This window comes from Fomitiporia mediterranea (genome assembly GCF_000271605.1).
Source record: "Fomitiporia mediterranea MF3/22 unplaced genomic scaffold FOMMEscaffold_1, whole genome shotgun sequence".
NCBI lineage: Eukaryota > Fungi > Basidiomycota > Agaricomycetes > Hymenochaetales > Hymenochaetaceae > Fomitiporia > Fomitiporia mediterranea.
In genome coordinates this window covers 8917500-8942206 of record NW_006760386.1, presented here as the reverse complement: position 1 = coordinate 8942206, position 24707 = coordinate 8917500, and the positions used below count along the sequence as shown (strand labels likewise).

At 48.0% G+C, this 24707-nt stretch overlaps 11 protein-coding genes across 11 annotated transcripts; 2 read left to right on the top strand and 9 right to left on the bottom strand.

Moving 5' to 3' along the window:
• The first annotated feature begins 200 nt into the window (after positions 1-200).
• FOMMEDRAFT_101900 (vesicle membrane protein with acyltransferase activity) lies at positions 201-1177 on the top strand. The gene is made up of 3 exons (XM_007262379.1): positions 201-559; positions 627-961; positions 1030-1177. The coding sequence occupies exons 1-3, from the start codon at positions 307-309 to the stop codon at positions 1054-1056; spliced, it is 615 nt and encodes a 204-aa protein (XP_007262441.1). The 5' UTR covers positions 201-306; the 3' UTR covers positions 1057-1177.
• Positions 1178-1376: 199 nt separating this feature from the next.
• FOMMEDRAFT_165054 (uncharacterized protein) lies at positions 1377-2754 on the bottom strand (the record flags this gene model as incomplete). Its single annotated transcript, XM_007262378.1, has 1 exon — positions 1377-2754. One exon carries the CDS (start codon positions 2752-2754, stop codon positions 1438-1440), a length of 1317 nt encoding a protein of 438 aa, XP_007262440.1. The 3' UTR covers positions 1377-1437.
• A 603-nt stretch (positions 2755-3357) lies between these two features.
• On the bottom strand, positions 3358-4307 carry FOMMEDRAFT_131229 (uncharacterized protein; the record flags this gene model as incomplete). The annotated part of the gene is made up of 5 exons (XM_007262377.1): positions 3358-3402; positions 3495-3638; positions 3720-3824; positions 3925-4080; positions 4152-4307. The coding sequence occupies 5 exons, from the start codon at positions 4305-4307 to the stop codon at positions 3358-3360; spliced, it is 606 nt and encodes a 201-aa protein (XP_007262439.1).
• Position 4308: 1 nt separating this feature from the next.
• FOMMEDRAFT_131228 (calmodulin-A) lies at positions 4309-5463 on the bottom strand (the record flags this gene model as incomplete). The annotated part of the gene is made up of 5 exons (XM_007262376.1): positions 4309-4319; positions 4884-4964; positions 5048-5320; positions 5373-5405; positions 5436-5463. The coding sequence occupies 5 exons, from the start codon at positions 5461-5463 to the stop codon at positions 4309-4311; spliced, it is 426 nt and encodes a 141-aa protein (XP_007262438.1).
• Positions 5464-6398: 935 nt separating this feature from the next.
• FOMMEDRAFT_144346 (WH1-domain-containing protein) lies at positions 6399-8646 on the bottom strand (the record flags this gene model as incomplete). Its single annotated transcript, XM_007262375.1, has 3 exons — positions 6399-7884; positions 8187-8271; positions 8344-8646. 3 exons carry the CDS (start codon positions 8644-8646, stop codon positions 6803-6805), a joined length of 1470 nt encoding a protein of 489 aa, XP_007262437.1. The 3' UTR covers positions 6399-6802.
• Positions 8647-8991: 345 nt separating this feature from the next.
• FOMMEDRAFT_151348 (kinase-like protein) lies at positions 8992-9783 on the bottom strand (the record flags this gene model as incomplete). Its single annotated transcript, XM_007262374.1, has 4 exons — positions 8992-9192; positions 9248-9454; positions 9508-9576; positions 9640-9783. 4 exons carry the CDS (start codon positions 9781-9783, stop codon positions 8992-8994), a joined length of 621 nt encoding a protein of 206 aa, XP_007262436.1.
• A 74-nt stretch (positions 9784-9857) lies between these two features.
• On the bottom strand, positions 9858-10852 carry FOMMEDRAFT_131225 (uncharacterized protein; the record flags this gene model as incomplete). The annotated part of the gene is made up of 2 exons (XM_007262373.1): positions 9858-10682; positions 10748-10852. 2 exons carry the CDS (start codon positions 10850-10852, stop codon positions 9858-9860), a joined length of 930 nt encoding a protein of 309 aa, XP_007262435.1.
• A 584-nt stretch (positions 10853-11436) lies between these two features.
• Positions 11437-12272, bottom strand: FOMMEDRAFT_72000 (kinase-like protein; the record flags this gene model as incomplete). Its single annotated transcript, XM_007262372.1, has 4 exons — positions 11437-11655; positions 11719-11931; positions 11987-12055; positions 12114-12272. The coding sequence occupies 4 exons, from the start codon at positions 12270-12272 to the stop codon at positions 11437-11439; spliced, it is 660 nt and encodes a 219-aa protein (XP_007262434.1).
• Positions 12273-13476: 1204 nt separating this feature from the next.
• FOMMEDRAFT_138264 (POZ domain-containing protein) lies at positions 13477-14364 on the bottom strand (the record flags this gene model as incomplete). Its single annotated transcript, XM_007262371.1, has 6 exons — positions 13477-13609; positions 13673-13826; positions 13876-13998; positions 14065-14113; positions 14171-14282; positions 14341-14364. 5 exons carry the CDS (start codon positions 14362-14364, stop codon positions 13796-13798), a joined length of 339 nt encoding a protein of 112 aa, XP_007262433.1. The 3' UTR covers positions 13477-13609; positions 13673-13795.
• A 747-nt stretch (positions 14365-15111) lies between these two features.
• On the top strand, positions 15112-21629 carry FOMMEDRAFT_138263 (DUF1744-domain-containing protein; the record flags this gene model as incomplete). Its single annotated transcript, XM_007262370.1, has 6 exons — positions 15112-16082; positions 16135-16315; positions 16372-16557; positions 16613-19081; positions 19140-21527; positions 21595-21629. The coding sequence occupies exons 1-6, from the start codon at positions 15157-15159 to the stop codon at positions 21625-21627; spliced, it is 6183 nt and encodes a 2060-aa protein (XP_007262432.1). The 5' UTR covers positions 15112-15156.
• Positions 21630-22109: 480 nt separating this feature from the next.
• Positions 22110-24697, bottom strand: FOMMEDRAFT_116908 (uncharacterized protein). Its single transcript, XM_007262369.1, has 5 exons — positions 24419-24697; positions 24146-24358; positions 23377-24091; positions 23070-23314; positions 22110-23003 (listed from the first exon to the last, which is right to left on the bottom strand). The coding sequence occupies exons 1-5, from the start codon at positions 24578-24580 to the stop codon at positions 22230-22232; spliced, it is 2109 nt and encodes a 702-aa protein (XP_007262431.1). The 5' UTR covers positions 24581-24697; the 3' UTR covers positions 22110-22229.
• Between the last annotated feature and the right edge of the window lie 10 nt (positions 24698-24707).

The window sequence follows — 24707 nt, the reverse complement described above, 5'->3', positions numbered from 1 at the left end:
CAAATATTTGCTTCTTGTAAAAAAAATAGTGTTTTGTGTTGAAAAACAAAGAGGAAAAAACGAAAACAAAAAAAGTAGTGTATGGAGTCGAACGTTGGCAGTGTAACCGCGGTTACTGCGGTTACCGTGAGAATTTCAACCGCGGATAACCTATCCGCGGTTGCGGATTGCGGTTTTTGGTGACGGTTTCCACTGCAGTCCCTAACTTCACTGCTTTAGCCTGAGTCTTCCGTGTTACTCGCTGTCTGCAACGTCGACGTCCGCTGCTATCGTCTCCTCGGGTCATCTAACTTACTACAATCCACCATGAAGATCTATGCCATCTCAATACTCAACACCCCGCAAGGAGGCTCCGCTAAAATGCTTTCCAGCGCATCAGATCTCTCCTCCTTCTCCTTCTACCAACGAGGTACAATCGCAGAGTTCCTCGCCTTCTTCAGCGGGCTGGTTGCAGAGCGAACATCCCCTGGCGAGCGTCAGAGTTTCACAGATGTCGACAAGCAGGACAGCGAGTATGTCTTCCACGTATATAATCGCGGTGGTGAGCAACCGATCGCTGGTACGTCTGTCTTTCTCGTCTCAGACTCTCGGGGTATTGATCTTGTGTTAACATTGTGGTATCATAGGTGTAATGGTGTCAGATAAAGAGTACCCTAGACGTGCCGCCTTCTCAGTCCTTACCAAGACCCTCGAAACATTCTCCACTAAAGTCCTCCCGTCCTCTTACGCCAACCCATCCTCCATCTCCTTCCCCGATCTCAAGGATTACCTCCAACAATATCAAGACCCGCGCAACGCAGATGCTATAATGCGACTCCAGGGAGAACTCGACGAAACGAAACTCGTCATGCACCAGACTATCGAATCTGTTTTGAAACGTGGAGAGAAGCTTGATGACCTTGTCGTTAGGTCGGAGATGCTTGGGGCGCAGAGTAAAAGATTTTACACTACTGCTAAGAGGGTGAGCTTCTTCTTGTCCTTGTATGATTTTTATGATGATGAAGGCGAATGTACTAACCCGTCTTATAGCAAAACAGGTGCTGCGTTATTATGTGATCGCCCTGTCCCGAGGACTTGGACTCTACACACCACTGGATATCCATTTGTACATATTCTTCTTCGTAGCATACGTTCTGTCATTCGTTTGTTACATATAATGAAGCAATGACTCTATCCTTACGCGCAAGCAAAGCATAGTTACGCATACGGACGAGGTCCCCGAAGTCCCCGTTGTCCGTTGGCAACACTTGCATCGATATACCAAGCAACCTTTGGTTTCCGATGCACAGTAATTTGTGAGGATATCCACCAAATAGTCTCTACAAATCCGGGTATCTAGGCAGTTTGTCTTTAACATACTGCATCCAACATGTCCCGACATGTATCTCCATTCCACCACCATATTACGAGTATAGATCTACTATACATTAAGTAGCTTTAAGCCTTCCACTCCCCCTTCAAAACACCCCTTACAAGACTCCACCCAACAACATGCTCTCTCTCCTCCCAAAATCCTCTTCTCACCCACGCATCGCTCCAAAATCGTCCAGCCCAAAGCATGAATCCCCAAGACCACACTCGCATCAGCGCCATACCAATCCAATTCAGTTTCCGGTCTTTCTCCTCTTTCTCTCTCCTTGCTGTTGGTACACTAGAGACAAGAGGGAGAACGACTAAAGCCTCAACGGCAAGACCAACTGGTTGAAGAAGGAAGAACGCCAGAATCGATGGGTCGGTGAAGATTTGTACCAAGGAAGCGTGTGTATGACTTGACGGTTCGCGTTCGAGACGGTACATTAGCATAACGTGCATACCCGCTGATAGCACGAAGATAATCAGCATACGTATAAAGATCCTCACACTTTGCCATTTCTTCGGAATTGGTAGGAGTAAGAGGAGGGAAACCCGCGTAAAAACACGACGAAAAATCGCATGCCACCTCCTCGACCAAAACTCCTTCAAACTACCCGAATGAAAAGGTCGATCAAACATCGGTGGCCAATTTACGGGTGAGGAACCGAGTGAAACGGCTACGAGCGCGACGAGAGTGTACATTACGGATATGGAGAGTATCGTGCTCCCACATACGCAGATTGCGAATACCATTTGTTCGGGGAAGGGAAGTGACGTGATTGGATATCGTTGTGTGATGTCCCAAGTCCGTGACTTGTTGATTGAGTCTATGACGTCCATGAAGAGGTATTGTACGACGAATGAGAGGAGGGTGGTTGAAAGGTATGCTCTACGTGTTAGATGAGTCGTCGAGGCGTTGACCAAAGGACTTGGAACCCAATTCCAATGGCGGTCTGAAAACCAACTTGTTCCACGTAAAGAAGTCGCAAGGTCGAACGTATAGATGAGACGCTCCTTCGTACTCGTAGGAATTGGCATCGGTACTCCCTCTTCTTTCCTTATCCAAACAGATGGAATTGGGTCAATCAAAGGGACGATACACGTATCGATAACCCTCATGATTCCATACAACCCAACGACGGCCATACCAACTGCGACTTGTACGCCAGGCGCGTTATAGGAAGCGTTAAACCCAAAGTTCCAGAATAGCAAGATAGCTGGAGGAGCAAGCACGAGGCGTGTCAAGGTGCACTGAGCCTGTAGAGATTGTGCTGTGATTGTGTGCGTGTAGATAGATGCATAGAGTAGTAAGAAGCCGGAGATGAGTGCTGGATAGGATGAGAGAGGGACGAGTAGTCCAGGCGCGAAGTGAGTGAGGCGTAAGTCGACTACATTCCACATTTCTCGATATCGTCAATTAGTGATGTTCAGAGAATAGGCGTATCAATTAGTAATGTCCAGTCCAAGAGTCGGAGACAGGTAATCTAGCACTACGCATGGGACAAGCAGAATATGAGCTTATAAACCATGGCTACGATAATGTAAGTATATACTTACTAACCAGAAAGAAACGAGCAAGCCAAGTCACGAAGTCGTCAAACCATCAGAAATGATGAACCTGAGAGGTGAAAAAGACCCAACGCGTCGCGTCGCGTCTGACTCCGAATTGTTTCCTCACATAATCAGGGGCCTTACAGCCCAAGTTAGAGAGAGTGCTGCTCATCCATTCAAATGTCTTTCGGGAGAGCCGTATCTATCGCAGCACACAAGCCACGAGAATCCTTTTATTTTATTACATTTCTCAACTTCTTTCGACACCTAACATTCTACATCCAAAAGCTGATTCTTCCCAATAGCATGCAGATGCGGTATTTACAGCATTACAATATGAAGGCGAAGGTGAAATATTTAACAATACAGTATGATACAACCATAACGCCACAAAAATTTATGATGACCTGACGACACCTTTCACATCTCCGGCGGAGGCATCTACATCACGCCTCACTTATTCAGCTCTTTTGCCTTCGCATCGACCTGCGCCGAGTCCTATAAACGCGAGGAGGGAGAAACAGAAAACCACGTCAGCCAAGGGTAAACACAAACTACCAGAAGAGCATAAAAGCAAGAGAAAACCGCACCAAAACAGGCTGCTTCCCAACCTCCTCACTAATAACAGGTCCCGGATTCGCCCTGAGCGCATTGATTGCAGCAGCTTGTTCCGCATTCAGATCCGGTGGTACGAACGAACCGTCTTGTATTAAGTCTGCGGGATTGTTCGTTTTCTAGGTATGTTAAAGAGTGTAAGTAAGTGTAAGTCAGAGCATATGTTTTGCCTCGCGAGCAAGATGAGGAAGGAAACGTACAGCGGGGTGTGGCAAGATCGAGAACACTGGCCCTGACGATTCCTGGTTTGTATTCGAATCATCCTTGTTCAGCTCAGCTGCTTTTGCCTTGAGATCTGCAGAATCCTACAAATTGAAGAGAAAGGAAACGACAGTCAAGGTCAACCAAAGAAGACCTGGACGGTTGGAAGGGCAGAGGATCGCAGAGTCAAGAAACTGAACGCACGGTAACAGGTTGCTTCCCAACCTCCTCACTAATAACAGGTCCAGGGTTCGACTTGAGAGCATTTATCGCGGCAGCTTGTTCTGCATTCAAATCGGGTGGCTGGAACGACTGCTCCTCCGAACCGGGTTGTTGTAAGTCTGCAGGGTTGTTCGTTTTCTGCGTACAATAGCATGTGTAAGTTGTAAAAAAATGAGTGGATATTCGCGTGGTCGACTAAGGCGACGTACAGCATCATGTGGCAAGGTCGAGTACACCTGCTCCCCCTCCGACGACTTCTGGCTCGTGCTCGAAATCATGTTGCCGCTGCTCTCCTTCGGCTGGTTCTTCTCCTGAGACCCAGAACTGGATATCTTATCACGAATCTTGTCCAATAATCCAGTCATCTTATACACGTTCTAGGTGGTTAGATGTAGGTGCGTTATGTATATCGTTTGAGGTACAAGAGATGACGGCAGGTGTGGCGTGGCGGTCGTCGTTGAGCAAGGGCCTTTGCAAAGTAAAGTAGCTGCGGTATGCTAAGCTGCTTATATGCGCCCAAAACGTCTGACGTCATCTTCCACTCCATGATCCGTCTCAAACAGGGGCCTGCGTCTGATGCAGTATTCCAAATCAAGTTACTGATTCGCAAGGCGCAAAGAAATTAGGCAAGCAAAGAGAGAAATAAGCACATTCAATACGTTTTCGGTTTACTTAGCGTACAATATGACAAAAGGGACAAGCAATCATAGAGAACACAGACACGCAAAGACTACATCATAGTTACTGCCTCCTTTTTTCTAAGACAGATACTCCTTTACTTCGCAAGCATCATCTATGTAAGGAAAGACAATTAGGTGACACGGGTTACAGTAGTTTTGATGAAGTTGAAATAACTCACCTTTACAAACTCTGTACGTGTAGAGCAGGTAAACCACGCTGTTAAAATGAAAATCGACAATTATGTGGCAAATAAATCGTACCTTCGTAATTGATTTGGCCATCACCGTCGACATCCGCTTCACGGATCATCTCGTCAACCTCGTGCTCAGTCAAACGTTCACCTACATAACCAATTTTGTCCCATCAGCCCACATTCCTCACACAAAAGACAATTGACACCACTAAACAGAAAACGATAACGCACCAAGGTTTGTCATGACATGCTTCAACTCCGCAGCGCTAATGTACCCATTGTTATCACGGTCAAATACCTTGAACGCCTCCTTGATCTCCTCTTCCGAGTCTGTGTCACGCATCTTGCGCGCCATCATCGTCAGGAACTCGGGGAAATCAATCGTCCCGTTCCCGTCGGCGTCGACCTCATTGATCATGTCTTGGAGCTCGGCCTCCGTTGGGTTCTGACCCAATGAGCGCATCACGGTTCCCAGCTCCTTCGTGGTGATGGTGCCATCATTGTCTACAGACGATAAGCGCTCAAACAACAAGAAGACAAATATAAAAATGCGTACCTTTGTCGAACAACGAGAACGCCTCCTTGAATTCTTTTGAAAATGGTCAACAACGATGAGCACTTAAGAGCCAGTCGAGAAAAATCAGCATGGCTTTCTCACCAGAAATTTGCTCTGTGGAATTTAAAGCAGTCAGCACGCATATACACAAAAGACCATCAACGCCAGAGATTTAAGACAATGAGACGAATCCACGCATATATGCATATATGCGTGGATTCGCTCTATTCTAAAGTGATAAAAGATTTATACATACCCTCAGACTATAGATAGCATTGGAGTTCAGACCAGAACAACGAGTAGCACAAATACGCCAAAAGAAACCCACTCAGCGTCATCGTACAACGAACGCGAACTGATCGATGTCCACTCACCAATGAATCAGCCATACCTACGGTTTACGAGAGAAGGGGTAAAGTAAAGTAGAGAGGTTTGTTTTGAGAGATGAGAGAACAGAAAGACGGAGAGGTGGGTGGTGGGTGGTGGACAAGCAGGAAGAGACAGGGTAAGGGCTTTATTGGATAGCGGGTCGCGTCGTTTGATGGGATGCCTTCGCTACCCAAACTGCGCCGATCTCTCGGACATCTCCGGCCTCTTTTTATTCTCTGCACAACACAAGTCCGTCAGCATCAAGTATTTGGGCCCAAGAATATGTGTAATTTAAGGATTGAACAAAATAATCCGCTTATTTTCAGGTTTCCAGCGATCGCGTTTGGCTTATTCTTTTTGTAATTTATTTATGTCTGCACTCTTACACTGTGTTTTTGTCTGTGTGCTATTTTTACCGACTGCGCCAAGCACTGCAACACTGCTAATTAGAAGGAAAACAAGCAGCTTGTGCCTTGTCGGACTACCTCACAGGAAATCAGTGCAGTCTAAACACGAATGGTAAAGATGGGCGTCAAGTAGAAAATGAAACATCGATATTAAACCCAGTACCAGTTGCTGTATCCTATTCTTAAACGGGCCCTGTACCCACAAAACATAGCTATGGTATATGCAAATAAACAAATAGCATCTATTGGTCCAGAGTCCAATATGTACATACATTAAGAAACATGCAAACCGAAAATGTACTAGTGATGTGCAGCGACAGGAAAATGACAATGGATGAAAATAAGAGGCTAAGACAAAGGAAAATGAAAGAACAGGAAGAGGACAACGGTAACTGAAGACAGATAACACAAACAACAAAGTTGATAGAAATAACCTGGGCTCCTCCCTCGCTAACATGCACAGGCCTGGCCAATTGCAAATCCACCCCAGTATCCCTACATACAACACAGCGTACAACAACAGCTTGCACAAGCACCTTCCCTGCACGTATCGGTACAACGGCCCACAATTCCTCGTTACATGCCCTGTCAAAGGCGTATAGTGGCGCTCCGCGCCTAAATGCACCAGTTACGAAATACAACTGCACCGCCGCATCAATCCCACTCCTCTTCGTCGTCTTCGTCATCACTGTCGCCTAGCTTCTTGTTTCTTTGGGTTAGCGCCGCTGCGAGTGCAGCAGCAAGGTCACCGCCACCACCTGCAGCAGCAGGTGACTCTTCCGCTGCTGGCACGGCACCACCTCCAGGCGCCTGAGGTCCGGGAGACGCAACGCGGCCAACTGCAAGCGGAGAACTCTCCTTCGGCCCTTCTGTTTTCCGCAATGAATGAACACCCTTGCCTTGGATTGACTCAAGGAGCGCGGAACGGCCAGGCGGAGGAGTTGGTAAGTTTGCCGAAGGTGATGGTGCACCACCAGGTGGTGGGGGTGGAGGTGGAGGAGGTCCTCCCGTTACTGGAGGTGGCGGGGGTGGAGGGGGAACTGCTGCCGTTGCGGGTGGAGGTGGAGGCGGGGGCGGAACATAACTAGCCTGAGGTGGGGGCGGGGGTGGCGGAACTGCAGCTGGAGGAGCAGGAGGACGAGAAGGTGCCACGGGTGGAGGTGGGGGAGGCGGCGTTGCGGTAGGAGGGGCTCGGACTGGCGGTGGTGGAGGCGCAATAGGTGTGGAAACCGCAGGAGGTGCTGGTGGAGCTGGAGGAGGCACAGGACTCGCCTGAACGGGAGACTCGACAGGCGTTTGCACTGATGATACTGAATCCTGTTGTGCATGAGCCCCTCTTCGCGGGACTGGTGGTGCTGGAGGCTTCGGACCCTTCTGTGACTTTTTGCGCGATGCAGGTGTAGGGGGAATAGGTGGCTTCTGTGAAGGCTTCTTTGCAGCAGGTGCGTTCGGAATCGCCTTTGGCTTCTTAGCCTGTGCATCGCGTACGAAGTCCCGGATAAAGTCCATGTTCTCCTGGATAAGTGTGGCATCGACACCATGCTGCTGTAGTTGCTGTAAGAATGTCATCCATGACGGGTCAACGTTTTCAGAAGTGAAACCCTTCTCGGGGTCGTAACCCATGTGCGAAACATGCTTGAACGAGCCTGCCTGTGGACCAGAAATCATGGACTTCGAGATCTTCCCGCTCTTTCCGCTTTTTGATTTCTTTTTGGTAGTCTCAATTTTGGCCTTGCCTGTATGTAGATCATTAGCAAAAATTTAGACAGGTCATTGACGGCCAAATATGGTGCGTCGAGGAGTTCTGACATGAGCTTCGCGTATTGCAAAGTTGCCGCGGAGTGATGCTGGCCGCAGCATTTTCCGCAGGCATGCCCGCAGCCTCAGACATTGGCTGCTCGCATGATTCACGCTACCCGAAGTCCAAAATGCCCATAACTGAAAATCCAGCTGCACTCCATAACCTCCATACGGTGTTCAAACTTCATTGGCACGCCATATTTGACCCTCAATAAACATAGACTAATAGAGAACATACCGAGAGAGCTTTTCTTCTTCGTAACTACCTTCATCATCGAGCCTGCCTCACTCTCGTCTGAGTAGACTAGACCAATCATGCAATCCTACAAACGAACCGCGCGTCAAATCCGAGCCCTAACAAAATTAAACAAAAACCTAAGAGAAACATTACGCACGTCGCCTGCGAACGAGTGAAAAAATGGCCTGTCCTCGTTAAGAGTGAAGCCCTCATAGAGCTCATGTTCCCATAGGATGCCAGTTGTGCCCTGAAGGTCCACTAGCCGGAAATAGTAGAGGCCGTTATTCTTATCTTTGACGAAGGCCAGCCCGCCCTGTCTGCCAGAGAAAGTCCAGGAATTCGGATCCGGATGGGCATAGTATATACGCGCAACTGTGGCCATGAATATTTTGTTGTTCCCTGAGAGGACGTTCTTGACCTTGCTCTTCTCATCGGCGGTCATCGTCGATTGGAACGGCATTGCGGCTATTTGACGCAGCTGACGACGGCAGAAAAAAATGAGAGAATTGCGACTGTTCGACGTATAACAGGAGTAGATACTGGTGGAAGGAAGAAGAAGAAGCAGAAAGTTTGCCTCGAACCCGCGTCCCAGGACAGGACTTGGTAGCACGAGTTCAAAGCACGAGGAGTTGACCGAGAAATGAGGTGGATTATGTAATACATGTGTAAGACCTTGTTCAAGGTGTTGCTCATTTGATTTGAATCATTTGATTCGGCGTCTTCAAGTTCGACACAGATACCTAGCTCGCCTCTGCTAATTCTAATATTTTATAACGTACCCATTCTCCGTATTCCTGCCGCATATTTATATCTGATTCATCCGGTCGAGTGCTGCCTTGGCTGTGATCCTCTCATCTGGTGACATTTCCCAGCAAGCCTGAATCAGGCTCCACAACGCATCCGAACATTCAGGATGTGTGGGTCGCAACGGAAGACGACCTCGTTTAATATCCAAAAGTATGGATGGTTCGTTCCCATTTGGGAATGGTAAATCGCCAGTCAGGATCTATGTGTATCCTTGTAAGCGTGAAGTATTCTATTGCGAGAAATGAATAGGTAACCTCAATCATGAGCATGCCAAAGGCCCACATATCAGACTTTTTCGTCCACTTTCGGACATCATCCATCAGCGCCTCTGGCGCCATCCACTGGGCATTCCCCGCACGCTGGATGGATTTTGACGGCTGCTCGTCATCAAGCTCGGTAGATGTTGAGAGCCCGAAATCACATATTAATGGAATACCGTCGTCGGAAATCAGAACGTTGCGCTGCCAAAAGCCTTGTCAACAAGTTTTAAGCATGCGAGTCAAAACGCTTTTACAGCTTTCAAATCTCCATGTACAAAGCCTCGCTTGTGAAGGTATCTAAGACCTTCGAGAGTTCCGCGAATCTAAAGCAGGCTGTTAGGTTGATTATATATGTGTAGAACTCGACGACAACTTGCTAATGGAACCCGAGGGACGTCGTTGGATTGGATATAGGAAAGGCTATCTCCGTTCGCCATCCAAGGAAACACCAGACATGCACCAAGGTCATGGGATATCGCAATGCCAATCAACTTCACCATATTCGGATGGTGTGATTTAGCAAGTAGCATTGCAATTACTACTTCCCGTTGAAAGCGCTATACTATTGGTGAGCATTACAAATGCATTGAGAATATTTGGTCATTCATGCCTTCGATTTTTTCATTTCACTCTTCTTTGAGGGAGGAAGCTGATAACTTAGTTTCATTTCTTTGAGGGCAATGTCCTGTCCATGGAGTGTTCCTCGTCGCACGTAGCCGAAGCCGCCTTCATCCCCTTCCGTTCTAACAATGTCGGTAACGTCACTTGTAACATCAGTGACTTCATATTCCTTGTTACCAATTGTTGCCCTCCAAATCCTAGGGCAATCCTGTGAAGGCGAGTGCACTTCATCAGCCTCGTTCCCCGAAATTGTAATTTGCCTTGGCCCAGGAATGCAGAGAGAATCGGAGGCCTGGTATCGACGAACTGGGGATGACGACGGCCAGTACCTCTCTTTAGCCTCCTCCGTTGGAGAAATTTCGTCCGGTGGCTGAACTACGAGACGCGGGGGTGCTGAAGAGCCAAGCTGTTGTTCAACATTTTCACGACTTTGTGTCCTCAACCATTTCTCCACTTTTTCGTGACTGGAACTTTCTGCCTCCGGACCCTGGGACGGATGGGCGTCATTCTGCATCTGAGGCGGTGCTGAGCTACGACGACACTGTTCCATCACCCGTTCGGTCCGTGTATCCAACGTCCGACTCCGGACCATGGGAGCGGACACAGTATCATATTTCCCCGATGCCAGGAGACTCTCTTTAGGATGTCCATTGTTTGAGTCTTCGGGAGTCGCTGAAATAGTATCATTTGTGTTGGACTGCACGCGAGAACTGTTACGCTTTTCTAAGCGTCTACATGCTCGCAACGGAGATGTTGTTGTTTGTGCCTTCCCATTGTTATTTCCGCATGTATGTTCAATTGATTTTTTCTGAGATGTTGCAAAGCAGCTGATTTGAACGGATCTATCACTCAGGACATGAGCCTAGCACGCACCCTATATGAATGCACAGGCGTTCCTTCATCATTGACAAGGATGAGCTGTGACTGTGGAGGCAGCGAGAGCGCATGTTGAACATGTGTCGGAGTCGCGGTAAGCATAGTGTCTCGACGGAATTCGGATGGTTAAACTAGTCCTGGACGCTGCTTATCTGACAGATTTATATATAGGGGTTCTGTAATTATTCTCAATATAGTAACCCATAACATGAGCAAAAGAGAAGTATGTATCGCCCCAAGTCCGAAATAAAGCATCTTCGTCCAGACCAACACGTGTAAACCTTGTATCGCGAACAAGCATTCCTCGCATCCTAGGTTCCAAAGAAAGTCAACGAAGAACCAAGCTTATCGATCACGAGAGGCACAGAGTTATACAGCTATGGCGCCTATTTCTCCCAAATGGTGCACAGCCGGCGTGTATCGCGACACCGCCCTCATGTACAAGACCGCCCCGAGTATCCCGAAAGAAGTTCATTAACAAGCGCCTATCAAAGGCGTTCAGCATGCAAGACGTACGTAACTAGGAACACTTCAAGTTGATCGGACAAGTTGCTTGAACTGGGAGAATATGGTATTTACAAGGTCAAAACGAATGAGGCAGTCTCAGCTCAAATGCTGTCGTGAAAGGATCCAATAGGAAGATCAGAGAGAACGCCCATGTACTAGGTTCCACACGAGTTGCATATTCAAGATGGTAGGGGTGCGGGAATCGATTCGATAAGGTGAGCTGACTCGTCTGCTGTCGGCCGTGAAGTGGGCTCTTCTTTCCAACACCTCTGAGTTAACTCCCAAAGTGTGTCAGTACATTCCTCTGCCGTAGGCTTCTTCGGGTAATTGTCGTAGTCATGGTACATTATTACTTTCCAAGCTCCTCCAGATGGGAAAGGGGATTTACCCGTGAGGAGCTGCACAATACGTGTTCTGTTTATTTCCTTCGTGTACCACATTCGGATGTAGCATGAACGCACCTCGATTATTGTCATCCCGAATGCCCACATATCCGAATACTTTGTGACCGCTAAGGCAGGCGTCCGCGATTCATGCAGTTCTATTGCCATCCAAGCAGGGCTGCCCGCAGGCACCATCGAATGGGACATCTCACGATCATCCTCTTCGGCAAAAGACGTCAATCCGAAGTCTGAAAGAAGAGGTGTACCATCATCCGAGATCAATACGTTCCTCTGTGAATTTGTCCAGTTTTATCTAGGGCCGATTCGAATGAATTACATAACATACCGCCTTGATGTCTCCGTGGACAATTCTTTTGGAATGAAGAAAGGCGATGCCACGTATGGTCCCTAATATCTACGTTCAATAGTCATGCATGAGCCGTGCGCAATCAAATAAGGTAATTTACGCGTACCAGCGGTAGCCGAAGTACATGGGGATTCTTTTTCAAATATGTGCGACTATCTGTGTTCTCCATCCATGGAAGGACCAAGCTAGCGCTCAACTTATGCTCCCGCGCTTCTGCGATACCTAACAGGGGTAGAATGTTCGTATGCGACAGTATGCTCTGCATGGCAACTTCGTTGCGAAAGCGCTTAAAGAACGTTAACCACACAGGATTCCACGTCGAGATCATAAAACAAAACTTGCATACCTTTCTTTCCCTCATGTCCTTGTTGAACATGTCACGCGAGCCAATGAGTAAGGTTTTGATTGCTACATTAGTTCCGTCACGTAGCCAAGCACGTCGAATGATTCCACAGCCTCCTTTACCCTTGGGTTCGGATAGCGCAATCTCTTCCAGTGACTCCAGTTTAGACGTTAAATCGGGAAGCCGACAAGAAAACCCTTTGAGATGGCAAATCCACGTATCAGGTCCATCTTGCGCTGCGTCTGTATTTCGTTAGGTTAAATACCCCTTTGCTGTTTGCACGTTCTTCGACGTACCTGCAGAATGTGAGTCTTGCTGTGAACCAGTGATGTGCTTGTCATCCGACTTGTTTATTTGATCTTCTTCATTACATTTGGATTCTAAATTCTGCGAAGGACTTTCGGACGATTGAGAACATTGGCTGGCGCCCTCCAAAGTGTCTTCATTCGCCGTCAACTCAGAACCCCGGATGGTTCTATCGTCAAGGGAAAGGTTGCTTAAATCAATGGCCAAATCGGCGGAATCCTGGACAGCAGGACACGTGCCACGACGAGTTGTTCTGATAAACTTCGTCGTAAACTTCGATGCTTCCACATCATCCGCAAAGACTAAAGTCGCACGAGTATCCTGTAACGGGATACAATACTTCATAAGGAGGATAGATTTATAGAAAGGACTCGGTCACTTACATCATCTGCCAGAAGGTACGTTCTTTTGACACCTGCTTCTTTCATTTCCTTGAGTTGCGCAGTGGAGGATAGGTCACGCTGCCAGTTTATTGTTCCAGGAGAGGCATAGAGGTCAATGAGCTGCAGGCTAAGTTGCCTTGTGGTAGTATCCCTGCACAGAGCCAATGCGCCTTGCAGGTTACAAATTGCAAATTCCCTGGGTGCACCTGAGAAAGAGAGCGTGATGGATGCGACCGCGTAAATTTTCAAGTTAAAGAATTCCAGTGCGAGACGAACTGTCTCCTTCCCATCGGAAGAGAGAGGTACAGTGAAAGATCCCTGATGCGGCATGGATATCGACGAACACGGTGAAGGCTCGCCAAGCTGTGTGGAGTCAAGGGATACGGGACGTTGTAACTTTGGGACTAGTTATTACGTTCCAAAAATACAATCCACGCCGAATATGCGTAAGACCTATGCTTAAGACATGAGGCAGAGCACTAATATTCTCCTATTCTAGCTATGCAAGGCACTGCTTATTGTGCGTCGTAGGGTCTAGGGTGGCAGAAAGTAAAAATCCATGTAGTGGGACTGACGAGTGCCGTAAACATGTATCAGTAGGCTGCGCATCCTATTAGCACCGATGTGACTTACTGAGCTATACAGTGCAGGCTAGACAAGAATTAGCCGCCTACATTACCTATTTTGTTTACTAGACGAAAGGGGCAGTGCAATCACTTGGCGAGAACGACACATATATATTCGTATGAGCTCAAGTCAGGCATCATAGTAATCTGCTGCCACAAGCCTAGGAATGGTTAGACACCCGCCGTTTAGAGAACAACTGATGGACGCACAGCTCTAATGCGATCTCGGGAATAATCCTCTCCTGGAAGTCAGGAACATCCTTCGGGTTCTGGGAATTTTCGTACAGCTTCTTATACATTAAGTACTCAAGTAACTTCTCAACGATGATGCCTCTAACAATCGGTAAGTGATATGATGAGAAGACGGCGCAGCTGAAACAGCATTAGGGAAGCAATTACCTTTCGCTAACGTGAACGATACCAGAAAGTGACTCCTCAAACCCACCATCTGGGGCAGACTCCAGTCAGGACTGTCTGCGTGGATAATTTACCTATAATGACTTACGTGAACTGTCAAGCATGCCTTTGAGATGACCACTGCCCATTGCAACTTCACGCTGAAGCACAAAGGAGAAACCATCGGAGCTAACGATTTTCACCCAGTCGTCCTTTTTGTCCTACGAAAAGAAAAGAAATGGGAGGCTGTCAAAAAGTACTATTTCACATAGACCTTACTTGCATCTCCACTTCTTTGTTCATGGTGGTACGAACGTGAATCAGAATATCGATGGCGGAGAGTCGTGACATGACACAATGTGACGAAGCGTGTTGTCAGTCACGTTCCACGGTGCTTGCAGGGCGAAGTCTACTCACTCTTCAATTCACTCGTCTCTAGCTACTCCGGACTCTTGCAGTCACAATGTCGCGTCGTGGAAGCGGCACATTTGGACTCACCTCTTCTCGCAGAGCGCGAGGATCCTTTCGTGCCAATGGACGCGGAGGATCATCCTTCAGAGGCGGTCGAGGTCGAGGTGGTCGTAATAACACCAATGCGAACGCGGTCGTCGCGGTTCCTACGAAGGATGAAGAGGGTACCCAACTTGCCGAGCGCTTTGAACAGATAAGAATAAACGATGAAGTGGATGAAAAACTGGGGTTTGCTAGGATTCAGGAAGGACCTAGGCGGGAAGGCTGGTTGGTTAACATGCATCCCGTCGGTACATATTAAAAATCGCCTCTGTATCCTTTCTCATCTACAATTCTCTAGATTCTTGTAAGGGACCCAGATCACCCGTCCGGAAGAGCGGCCGTGGACTTCTACTTCATAGAAAATGACGGGGGCCTCTTCAAAACCACATTTCAATACGATCCATATTTTTGCATTTCTTGCAAGGTAGGTAACATTGTTGCTTATTAGCGCGGATATTGATGTAACTTTTATAGAACGGAACAGAAACCATTGTAGAAGAATGGATCAACAAGAAGTTTGAAGGCCTGGTATATCGTATCGTTAGAGAGCGAAAGGAAGACCTCAAACTTCCAAATCATCTCATGGGTCATCGACGCTTATATCTCCAACTCTGCTTCCGCAATGTCTCAGATCTTCTCGCAGTACGCCGCGAAATTGTTCCCTTGGCGATGGAAAATGGTGCAAAACTCAGTGCAGTCGATGCATACGCCGAAGTTGTCAACATGTCAGAATCAAACATGCAGGTGGAGGTCGAGACCTCGTGGGCCGCGGAAGCAGATGCTTTGAATGGCCAGTCCAAGAGCGCAAAAGATATAGATCCTCGTGATGCCATAATAGACGTGCGCGAGTTTGACGTTCCGTATTATCTTCGTGTCGCGATCGATAACGAACTTCGAGTTGGTTTGTGGTACAATGTCTCGTTCACGGCTGGCCAGCCGCAATTCTCGCAAATGGACCGCGTGAAGCGACCTGATCCCGTCGTTCTTGCATATGATATTGAGACAACTAAAGCGCCGCTCAAGTTTCCCGATAGTGCAACAGACCAAGTCATGATGATTTCATACATGATTGACGGCCAGGGGTTTCTCATCACGAATCGCGAAATTGTCAGTGAAGACATCGATGATTTCGAATATACGCCGAAGGAAGGATTAGAAGGGCCATTCACTATCTTTAACGAACCCGATGAGGCAGCGACTATCACGAGATTCTTCCAACACTTCCAAGAAGTCAAACCAACTGTCGTAGCGACATTCAACGGTGACTTCTTCGATTTTCCCTTCCTCTGTGCACGGGCAATGGTGCATGGGATTGATATGTTCCTTGAAATTGGATTCTCAAAGGACTCGGAAGACGAATATAAGAGCCGTACCTGCGTGCACATGGACTGTTTCCGTTGGGTGAAGCGTGATTCGTACCTGCCCCAAGGTAGTCAAGGTCTTAAGGCCGTCACGACTGCAAAACTGGGCTATGATCCTATTGAATTGGACCCTGAACTTATGACGCCGTGAGTTTTCCATCGTATCATATTAACCCATTGAACTAAGATTTCCATGAAGTTATGCAATGGAACAACCGCAGACTCTCGCCCAGTACTCAGTTTCCGATGCCGTGGCGACTTATTATCTGTACATGAAATATGTGCACCCTTTCATTTTCTCACTGTGTAACATAATTCCGCTCAATCCCGATGAAGTGTTAAGGAAAGGGACCGGAACGCTCTGTGAGACGCTATTGATGGTCCGCTGGCCTTATTAAATCACATCGATGCTATTCTGAACCCCCTACTTTTCTAGGTGGAGGCGTATAGAGGTCACATCATCATGCCGAACAGACATGAAGATCCTCATGGCAATATGTTTGAGGGACACCTGCTTTCATCCGAAACTTACGTCGGTGGGCACGTCGAGGCTCTGGAGGCCGGAGTTTTCAGAAGTGATATCCCGACTAACTTTAAAATTGTTCCGGAGGCAGCACAGAAGGTAAGGCGCTCAATTAAAATAGTCGATATTTGTTCTCACCTGTGTGTTCGACTAGCTCATCGACGAACTTGATGCAGCTCTGACATTCTGTATTGTTGAAGAATCCAAATGTTCAATGGACGATGTTGTAAACTACGAGCAGGTCAAAGGCCAGATTCAGGCCGCTCTTGAACTCATGCGTGACAAACCCCTGCGATTCGATAAGCCGCTTATATACCATTTGGACGTTGCTGCGATGTATCCCAACATCATGTTGTCGAATCGACTTCAACCTGACTCCGTGGTCGACGAGTCAGTCTGTGCCGTATGTGATTACAATCGTCCCGGAAAGACGTGTGATCGCCGCATGACATGGGCGTGGCGAGGAGAATATTTCCCTGCCCAGCGCGACGAGTACAACATGGTTCGACATGCATTAAATCAGGAACAGTTTCCTGCGAAGCGTCCCGGCGGACCTCAACGACGCTTTAACGAGTTGTCTCCAGCTGAACAGAGCGCTTTGCTACATAAGCGTCTTGGTGATTACTCTCGCAAGGTGTACAAGAAAACAAAAGAGACACGTATTGTGCAGCGCGAGACTATAATTTGCCAACGCGAAAACCCTTTTTACGTTGATACGGTGCGGCGCTTCCGTGATCGTCGTTACGAATACAAGGGTCTGCACAAAACGTGGAAGAAAAATCTAGATGGCCTTGGCTCTAACGGGGCCGTCGCTGAAGTCGAGGAGGCGAAGAAGATGATTGTTATCTATGATTCCCTTCAACTAGCCCACAAGTGCATTCTGAATTCTTTCTATGGGTACGTCATGCGAAAGGGCGCTCGTTGGCATTCGATGGAGATGGCTGGAATAACGTGCCTGACCGGAGCGACGATCATCCAGATGGCTCGTCAGCTCGTCGAACAAATTGGTCGTCCCTTGGAACTTGATACTGACGGTATCTGGTGTATGCTTCCCGAAGTTTTCCCCGAGAACTTCAAGTTTCAACTAGCGAATGGGAAGACCATTGGCTTCTCGTACCCATGCACAATGCTTAATCATCTCGTCCATGCAAAATTCACGAACCACCAATATCATGACCTGGATCCAGAAACTAGTCAGTACAAGGTCCATAGCGAGAACTCGATCTTCTTCGAATTAGATGGTCCGTACAAGGCAATGATCCTGCCGTCTTCAAAAGAGGAGGACAAATTGCTGAAGAAACGATACGCTGTATTCAATGATGATGGGTCTCTGGCGGAGCTGAAAGGATTTGAAGTCAAGCGACGCGGGGAGTTACAGCTCATCAAGATCTTTCAGTCTCAGATCTTCGAGAAGTTTTTGCTGGGATCGACAACTCAAGAATGCTATGCAGCTGTCGCCGAAATAGCGGATCGCTGGCTGGACGTCCTGTACAGCAGAGCAGAAAGCTTGAGTGATGAAGAGCTTGTCGAGCTGATCGCGGAGAACCGGAGTATGTCAAGAACTCTCGCCGAGTACGCTGGCCAGAAATCAACATCAATCAGCACGGCAAGGCGTCTTGCGGAGTTTTTAGGTGACCAGATGGTCAAGGATAAAGGCCTGGCTTGCAAGTTCGTAATTTCGGCGAAACCGATAGGCGCTCCAGTGACCGAACGTGCGGTTCCTATTGCCATCTTCTCTGCCGAAGAGAGCGTGAAGAGGACGTACCTTCGCAAATGGCTAAAGGATAATAGTCTGGCAAGTTTCGACTTGCGCGCCATACTGGATTGGGATTATTATATTGAGCGTTTAGGTTCCGTCATCCAGAAACTTATCACCATCCCAGCCGCCATGCAAAAGGTTCCTAATCCGGTGCCTCGCATACGCCATCCGGACTGGCTTCACCGACGTGTCGTTGCTCTCGACGACAAATTTAAGCAACACAAGGTAACGGACTTTTTCAAGAAGTCGTTAGCCGATGAATCGCACACTCAGCCCCAGAACCTGCCCGACTTCGAGGATCTGACCCTTGAAGATGGTGATCGTCCATCCTCAGACCGTATTGCCATTACCAAGAAAGCCTCCCGCAAGATCACCGAGAACAATGATCTACCTGTATCTGAGACCCGGCTTCCAAACCCTTACAAGAACTATCCGAAGTGGCTAAAAGCTGTGAAGAAACGCTGGAGAGCGCAATTAGAGGCTCGCGATAATGAAGATCCTTCAATGGCCGTGCCATCGATGTTCCGAGGAGTGAGGAGTGTAATTACTCGCCACTGGGACATCGTGCAGATTAGGTCTATTAGTCGTGGCCGCTTCACCATGTGGTTGTGCGTGAACGCCGAGCTGATACCGGTGACATTACGGATTCCCCGTGAATTCTATCTAAACTTCAAAGCACCGCCCGGAAGGGATGAATTTGAGGAGCACTATATACGCGATCGAGTCATCCGGACCCTTCCTCGTGATCGTCCATGTTTCCATCTCTACAAGTACTCCATGTCCGAGGAAACATTCCTAAATGGTGAAAGCCATTTCACGAATGAGATCAACAATCCGAACGTTGATGGCGCCTATGAGCTTCAGGTGAGAATCTTCCCCCGAAATGCTAACTAATGGATATTGACATGCTGATCTTCTGTAGGTCCCCTTAGTTGTCCGTGCTCTTGTAAAGCTTGGGACTACCTGCATTACCGACCAAAAAGGTCTCACACTTAACAGAGCCCGAGATAATGGCGTTGACCTCTGGCAAATGGACCGCTCGATGCCTTCCCCGTTGAGGAAACCTTACCTCGACAGTGGCAAGCCTCTTAAATACCTCTTTCTATATCACGCATACACCGCTTCTGCGCCTGTTCATGTGTATGCTTTATTCCTTCCTAATGGGACGGTGAAATTGCACGTGGTGGACTCAGCGACTCGACGGCAGCTCATCCCACGATTTGAGAACGCCTACGAAGATCTTTTAGCGAAGAAACGCTCCGACCTCAGTAAATTCTCGACGTATGTCTACCCCGACGCACTTAGATCATCGACCGATTATCACAGCAATGAGACGACTGCTTTGAAGGCCATATCACGAGAGCTCGGAGCTCTGGAGAAGAAGTCCTTTACCATCGTATTGTCATCTGCAAAGGACTTCACCTACTTTAGCAGTTCAGTGCCGAAGCTAAACAGATTCCCGGTTCTGCGCATGCCTTCGACAAAAGCTAGCCATATTCTCGACATTTTCCCGTGGCAAAGCGCAATTGCAAAGAAGATGTTCTTACGCTACTTCTCTCTTGCGCCATGGCTTCAAAGAACCATCGCCCAGGCGGCTTACTACGATATTCCTGTTGGACATATCGAAGATGACCAGCCTCTCTTCTTCTGCGATATCGAGTTAGCCCGCCGACTATCAGCTCAAGACATGGTACTGTGGTGGTCAGCTGGAGAAAAGCCAGATCTTGGTGGTTTCGAGAATGATATGCCTCCCGCTGAAGAGCTCACGAACCCCGAATTTCTCTCTCCAGGCCTTTACTCGAAAGTTTGCCTTTCCATACAGGTTGGAAATCTCGCGATAGATTCGGTACTGCAATCGGCTCTTGTCAATGAGCTGGAAGGTAGCGGAGGGACCACCGCTTTTGACTCAACGTCGCACACTCTGGATGACTATTCCACTGGGGATGCGCAACCAAATGTCACGTTAGGTGACTCAAATTTGTCTCCCCAAATGTTTGCAATCATTAAGCAAATGGTCCGGGCTTGGTTGCTCGATAAGGCGCGTGATTCTAACAGTCCGGTGTCGGTGACTCTTGATCACTTCTGGCGCTGGGTGAGCTCGAGCTCTGCCATGATGTATGAGCCAAGCGTCCAGCGTTTTATACACGGGCTCATGCGGAAGACATTTATCCAACTATTGGCCGAATTCAAGCGTCTCGGTTCAAATGTAGTTTACGCTGATTTCTCCCGAATTCTTCTTGTCACATCGAAACCTCCGGGAACAGCTCACGCATACGCAACATACATCACGACGGCGGTAACATCTCACGACTTGTTTAAGCACATATATCTGCGAACGGAGCGTTTCTACGATTTCCTACTATATATGGATCCTGCGAACTATGGGGCCGTCGTTTGTGAGGACCCGCTCGCTATCGAACCGCCGAAGCAGATAGCTATTTCGTCGACCTGGAACATTAACAAGTTCCTGCCTCCCGCAGTACAAGGTCATTTCCGAACCGTAGTGCGTTACTTCATAGCACAAATGGCAAAAATTAGGCGTGAGGTTGAGCAGAACACCCGAACACCTCTTCGTGTTGTGCAAAACTTGGGGCCAGATGTGACCCAACGGGATACAGGGAAAATAAAGGAAATCGACGAATCGAAAGTCTTCATTGCGCAAAAGTTGACTCGTCGGATGCTCCAAGTCGTCTCAGTAATTCAAGACGAACACAAAAGGTCCATAATGGACGAAGGAGAATCCCCAGAGTACGCCTTCCCGGTTCTACCGGGATCCTACCTGCACATGACCGAACCCACTCTCGAATTTATCAAGTTTTCCTGCGCCGTCTTCAGTCTCGCACAAGATTATCAAATTGAGATTGGGTTGATGAAGCGCAATCTCCTGGAACTCGTCGGAGTGCGAGAGTTCTCCGACCAAGCACTCTTTCGCAATCCTTGCGATCCGCTCAAGTTGTCCATGGTCACATGTTGTTACTGCGATCATATCCGGGATTTCGATTTCTGTCGGGATGATGACCTACTTCCCACTTCGCTTGAACAAGCAAAGTGGTATTGCCCAGAATGCGACGGCGAATACGATAGAACCGCTATTGAATTTGCGTTAATCCAGCATTTACATCGTCTTGAGCGTAACTTCGTTCAACAGGACCTCCGTTGTGCTCGATGCAAGCAGATTCAATCTGACAACGTTTCTCGTCATTGTGAATGTTCTGGAAATTATCAACTTACAACTAGTAAAGCGGACGTCCGACGAAAGTTGCGTACCATTATCAACGTCGCCATCACACATAATTTGACGAGGTTGAAGGTAAGATGACTACCCCTCCCCCTCTTCGATTCTTGTTCTTTATAAATTGACAATTTGTTACCTTTAGGAATGTGCACAACTAATGTATGGTAACTGGTAATACCCACGCAGAATGCTGTCTCAGATGTATTGTTTTTATTGCTTTCACGAACTTTCAATGCTATCGATTAATTTATCTCATTGCATACGCTGTCTGTAATAATGTAGGACCTGGATCTAGACCGTCAATACAATGGAAATTCCGCAATGTTACTGTACCATGGCGATGGCCATTGAGCGAATGAGTGATCGAAGAGAATGAAATGACAAATTCTACACCAAGTCCAATAATCTCATGTCAACACAACAATTCGTGCCCTTATACCAAGTGATGTAGAGTAAATCACACTTTCATCCAATCCCATCTACGATCATAGTACTTCTATCGTACACCAAGTCATTTCGTATCTGCATACTATTACAACAATAGACAATAGACAGACCCAAACTACAAAAAAGGAATACCATAATCATATCATAAAAACGGTCTTTGATCAAATGGTATGTATGCAATTCTCCTTAATGAGCGAAAAGAAAGGGAGGAAAGGCTAGAAGGACAAGAACACCCACAAGAATCGTACCGGACGTGGAAGATGAAGATGATTGGTGATAGACAAGGAAGAACCACCAGCTCGCAAGTCAAAGGGCGCAAAATTAAAGACATCAATACCCGTCCTCCTCTGGGACGGTAAACTCAAAAGGACCACCAAACCGACTCGGTAATGCACCGACGGTACTCGGTCTCGGTCGGAAGCTCTCCTTCCGATTGTTCCTCTTCGGCGTCCGTTTCGCAGGGCCGACACCTCGCGGTGTCCGCCCTGTTCCCATGAGTGAGAACGTCTTTCCCGTAGTTGCCGACGCAGAAGCCGAGATTGGTCGCCCACGCTGTGCGGAGGAAGGATGTCCTAATCCAATACCCGCTCCACGAGTAACTCGTTGAGTTGATGCAATAGGTGCCTTTGACGAAGCACTGGCAGGTCGAGGTACGGATGCCACAGATGGGGTTCTCGTACCTTTTTTCAGAGTTGAAGGCGCGCCATTTTGCGTCGACGAGCCCGCGTTAGAGTTGAAAGTTCCAATCCGACTACTGAACGGAACACGGCTCGAGGGTACACGCGACTCCTGGGGTTCCTTCTTCACAGAGACTGCCCGCGCCTTCGACTGTCCAGAAGTAGTCGATACAACCCTAGCTCTCTTGTTCGGATTTGATTCAGAATCAGAGCTCGCGCTCCGCGACGCGCTGCGTTTGATGCCCGTTTGAGGTGTCGTCGATCGTGCGGGGACAGAACCAGCTCTAGTCTTGGTCTGACGCGAGCTCTCTTTGGCTGTTGCACCTAACGATTCAAGCACCTCCATGACTCGGACACCATTAACAAGGAAAGGTCTGCCTTCAGCCTCTTCCCAAGCTGGAATAGAGTTCAAAAGTTCTTGCTCAAGCTAGAGATAAATACATGTACTTCAGCACCTCGGAGGATGGAAGGACTAGACCAAATGAACACCCACTCTTGGCTTCTCCCGTTTAACACGTTTCCGCATTTTCTCCTCCCGAAGAAGTCGGCCAGGATCTCGCGGCCCTCGGCCCAATAATCTACTTTGATCTTGGGCAGCGGCCGCGAGTTCCTTCTCACCATCGCATATCTCGAAGTACTTCCGAATGCTTGTAAGCAAGGGTGCCTTTATTCGCCGTTCCTCTTTCAGTCTTCGGATTTCGTCCTCGTGTGTAGTTAAAAGATCTTCAGAATGCTCATCTGCAAGAGAATGTAGTTAATCAGAAATATAAAGGGCAAATGACAGAAGAAGAATAACAGACCATCAGTGAAAGGCGCAAACTCAGCACGTTCCATTTCGCCATACATAAGCTCATCCCAAAGTACCTCAATCTCCTCACGTGCATTTCCAATGAACACGCTCATACGTTCCCGCTTAAGCTCTAACATGCGTTCTAGTTCCTCTTCATATGATCGAACGACTGCCTCGGTACTACCCCGGTTATTCTCGACGAAGCCATCAATGTCTTCATCTTCGACACCAAGTCGCTTCCACAGTGCTTCGAGCTGATCGTACATAGCCTGAATATGAGTCTCGCGCCGCTTTTTGGTCTCCTCGAGCGCGTTCTTCGTTTCTTCCGCCCAAGCCATGAGCTCGACAGTCGGCTGGACACCTTCAAGGCCGATCAGAGGATTAGACTCGACGGATTTGCCTACTGACTCTGCCTCGTCTACGCGAACCAAGAAATTGGTATATATCCTATTATAATCCGGAGTGCGTTCGGGTTCCATAACCAGAGAGCCACTGGATTTTCCGCGCGGACAGGGAGTTGGCGTTCCAATTGATGAAACGGAGGAGAGAAATGGATCACCAGACTCGCGAGATATAGACGGAATTCTCTGCGTCATAGGAGGCTTCAACGATGATGAAGCAGCGAAAACGTCTTCATCCTCGCATGAAGGAGGAGGAATGTCCAGCTCTTGATAAAGCCAGTCTAATTGCAAGAAGGTAGCGGATAGTTGTTGCAAGCGTCGATTCTGATTACATCTAGTTAGCATTACGTGTCCAAAGACAATCGTAATTACACTCACGATTTCCGCCTTGCCACGAGCTAATTCCTTCTCTAGTTTGGAAAATCGCTCTGGAGTCACTTCGCGTAATGGCTGCGCCTCCGAGACGCTTTCACCATATGCCGGTGGAGGTTCTGTGAGGTCCAGGGCGAAAAATTCTGGACCGAGTGTGCTGGAGAGCGACAAAACTCGGTTTGTCAGGTTCTGCAGTTGCTCAATTTTCGCCTTATACAACTGCGGCAAAGCCAGAGTGTTAGTATATGGTGCCTTTCAATCCGTTACGTGGGTGCTCACATGATCAAGCTTCTCTTGATGTTGGCTCAACATCTCATGGCGGACGGGAAGGACTTGCTGTTTGCGCAGTTCTCCTATGCTCGTCGAAATGACCTTGGTATGTCCACCCAAGGCCTTTGCATACTTGAGACATTCGCGTTCGATAATATCGCATTTGTTCATCCACTTGTCGACTTCCTGCCTGCGCAGTTCAATCTGTTCCTCGACACAAGCAGCAAGCCGTTGATGAAGCGTGGTGAGTTCGTCTGCTAGAGCCGATTGCGGCAAGCCAAGCTGGGCATGGAGGGTG

Excerpts from the sequence above, each read along its gene's own strand:
- FOMMEDRAFT_101900 (XM_007262379.1), top strand. The coding sequence starts at position 307 with ATGAAGATCTATGCCATCTCAATACTCAACACCCCGCAAGGAGGCTCC. Across the intron at positions 560-626 it reads TGGTGAGCAACCGATCGCTG|GTGTAATGGTGTCAGATAAA; the intron begins GTACGTCTGTCT and ends GTGGTATCATAG. Across the intron at positions 962-1,029 it reads TTTACACTACTGCTAAGAGG|CAAAACAGGTGCTGCGTTAT; the intron begins GTGAGCTTCTTC and ends CCCGTCTTATAG.
- FOMMEDRAFT_116908 (XM_007262369.1), bottom strand. The coding sequence starts at position 24,580 with ATGAACAAATGCGATATTATCGAACGCGAATGTCTCAAGTATGCAAAG. Across the intron at positions 24,359-24,418 it reads ATCAAGAGAAGCTTGATCAT|TTGTATAAGGCGAAAATTGA; the intron begins GTGAGCACCCAC and ends GCTTTGCCGCAG. Across the intron at positions 23,004-23,069 it reads TTAAACGGGAGAAGCCAAGA|CTTGAGCAAGAACTTTTGAA; the intron begins GTGGGTGTTCAT and ends ATTTATCTCTAG.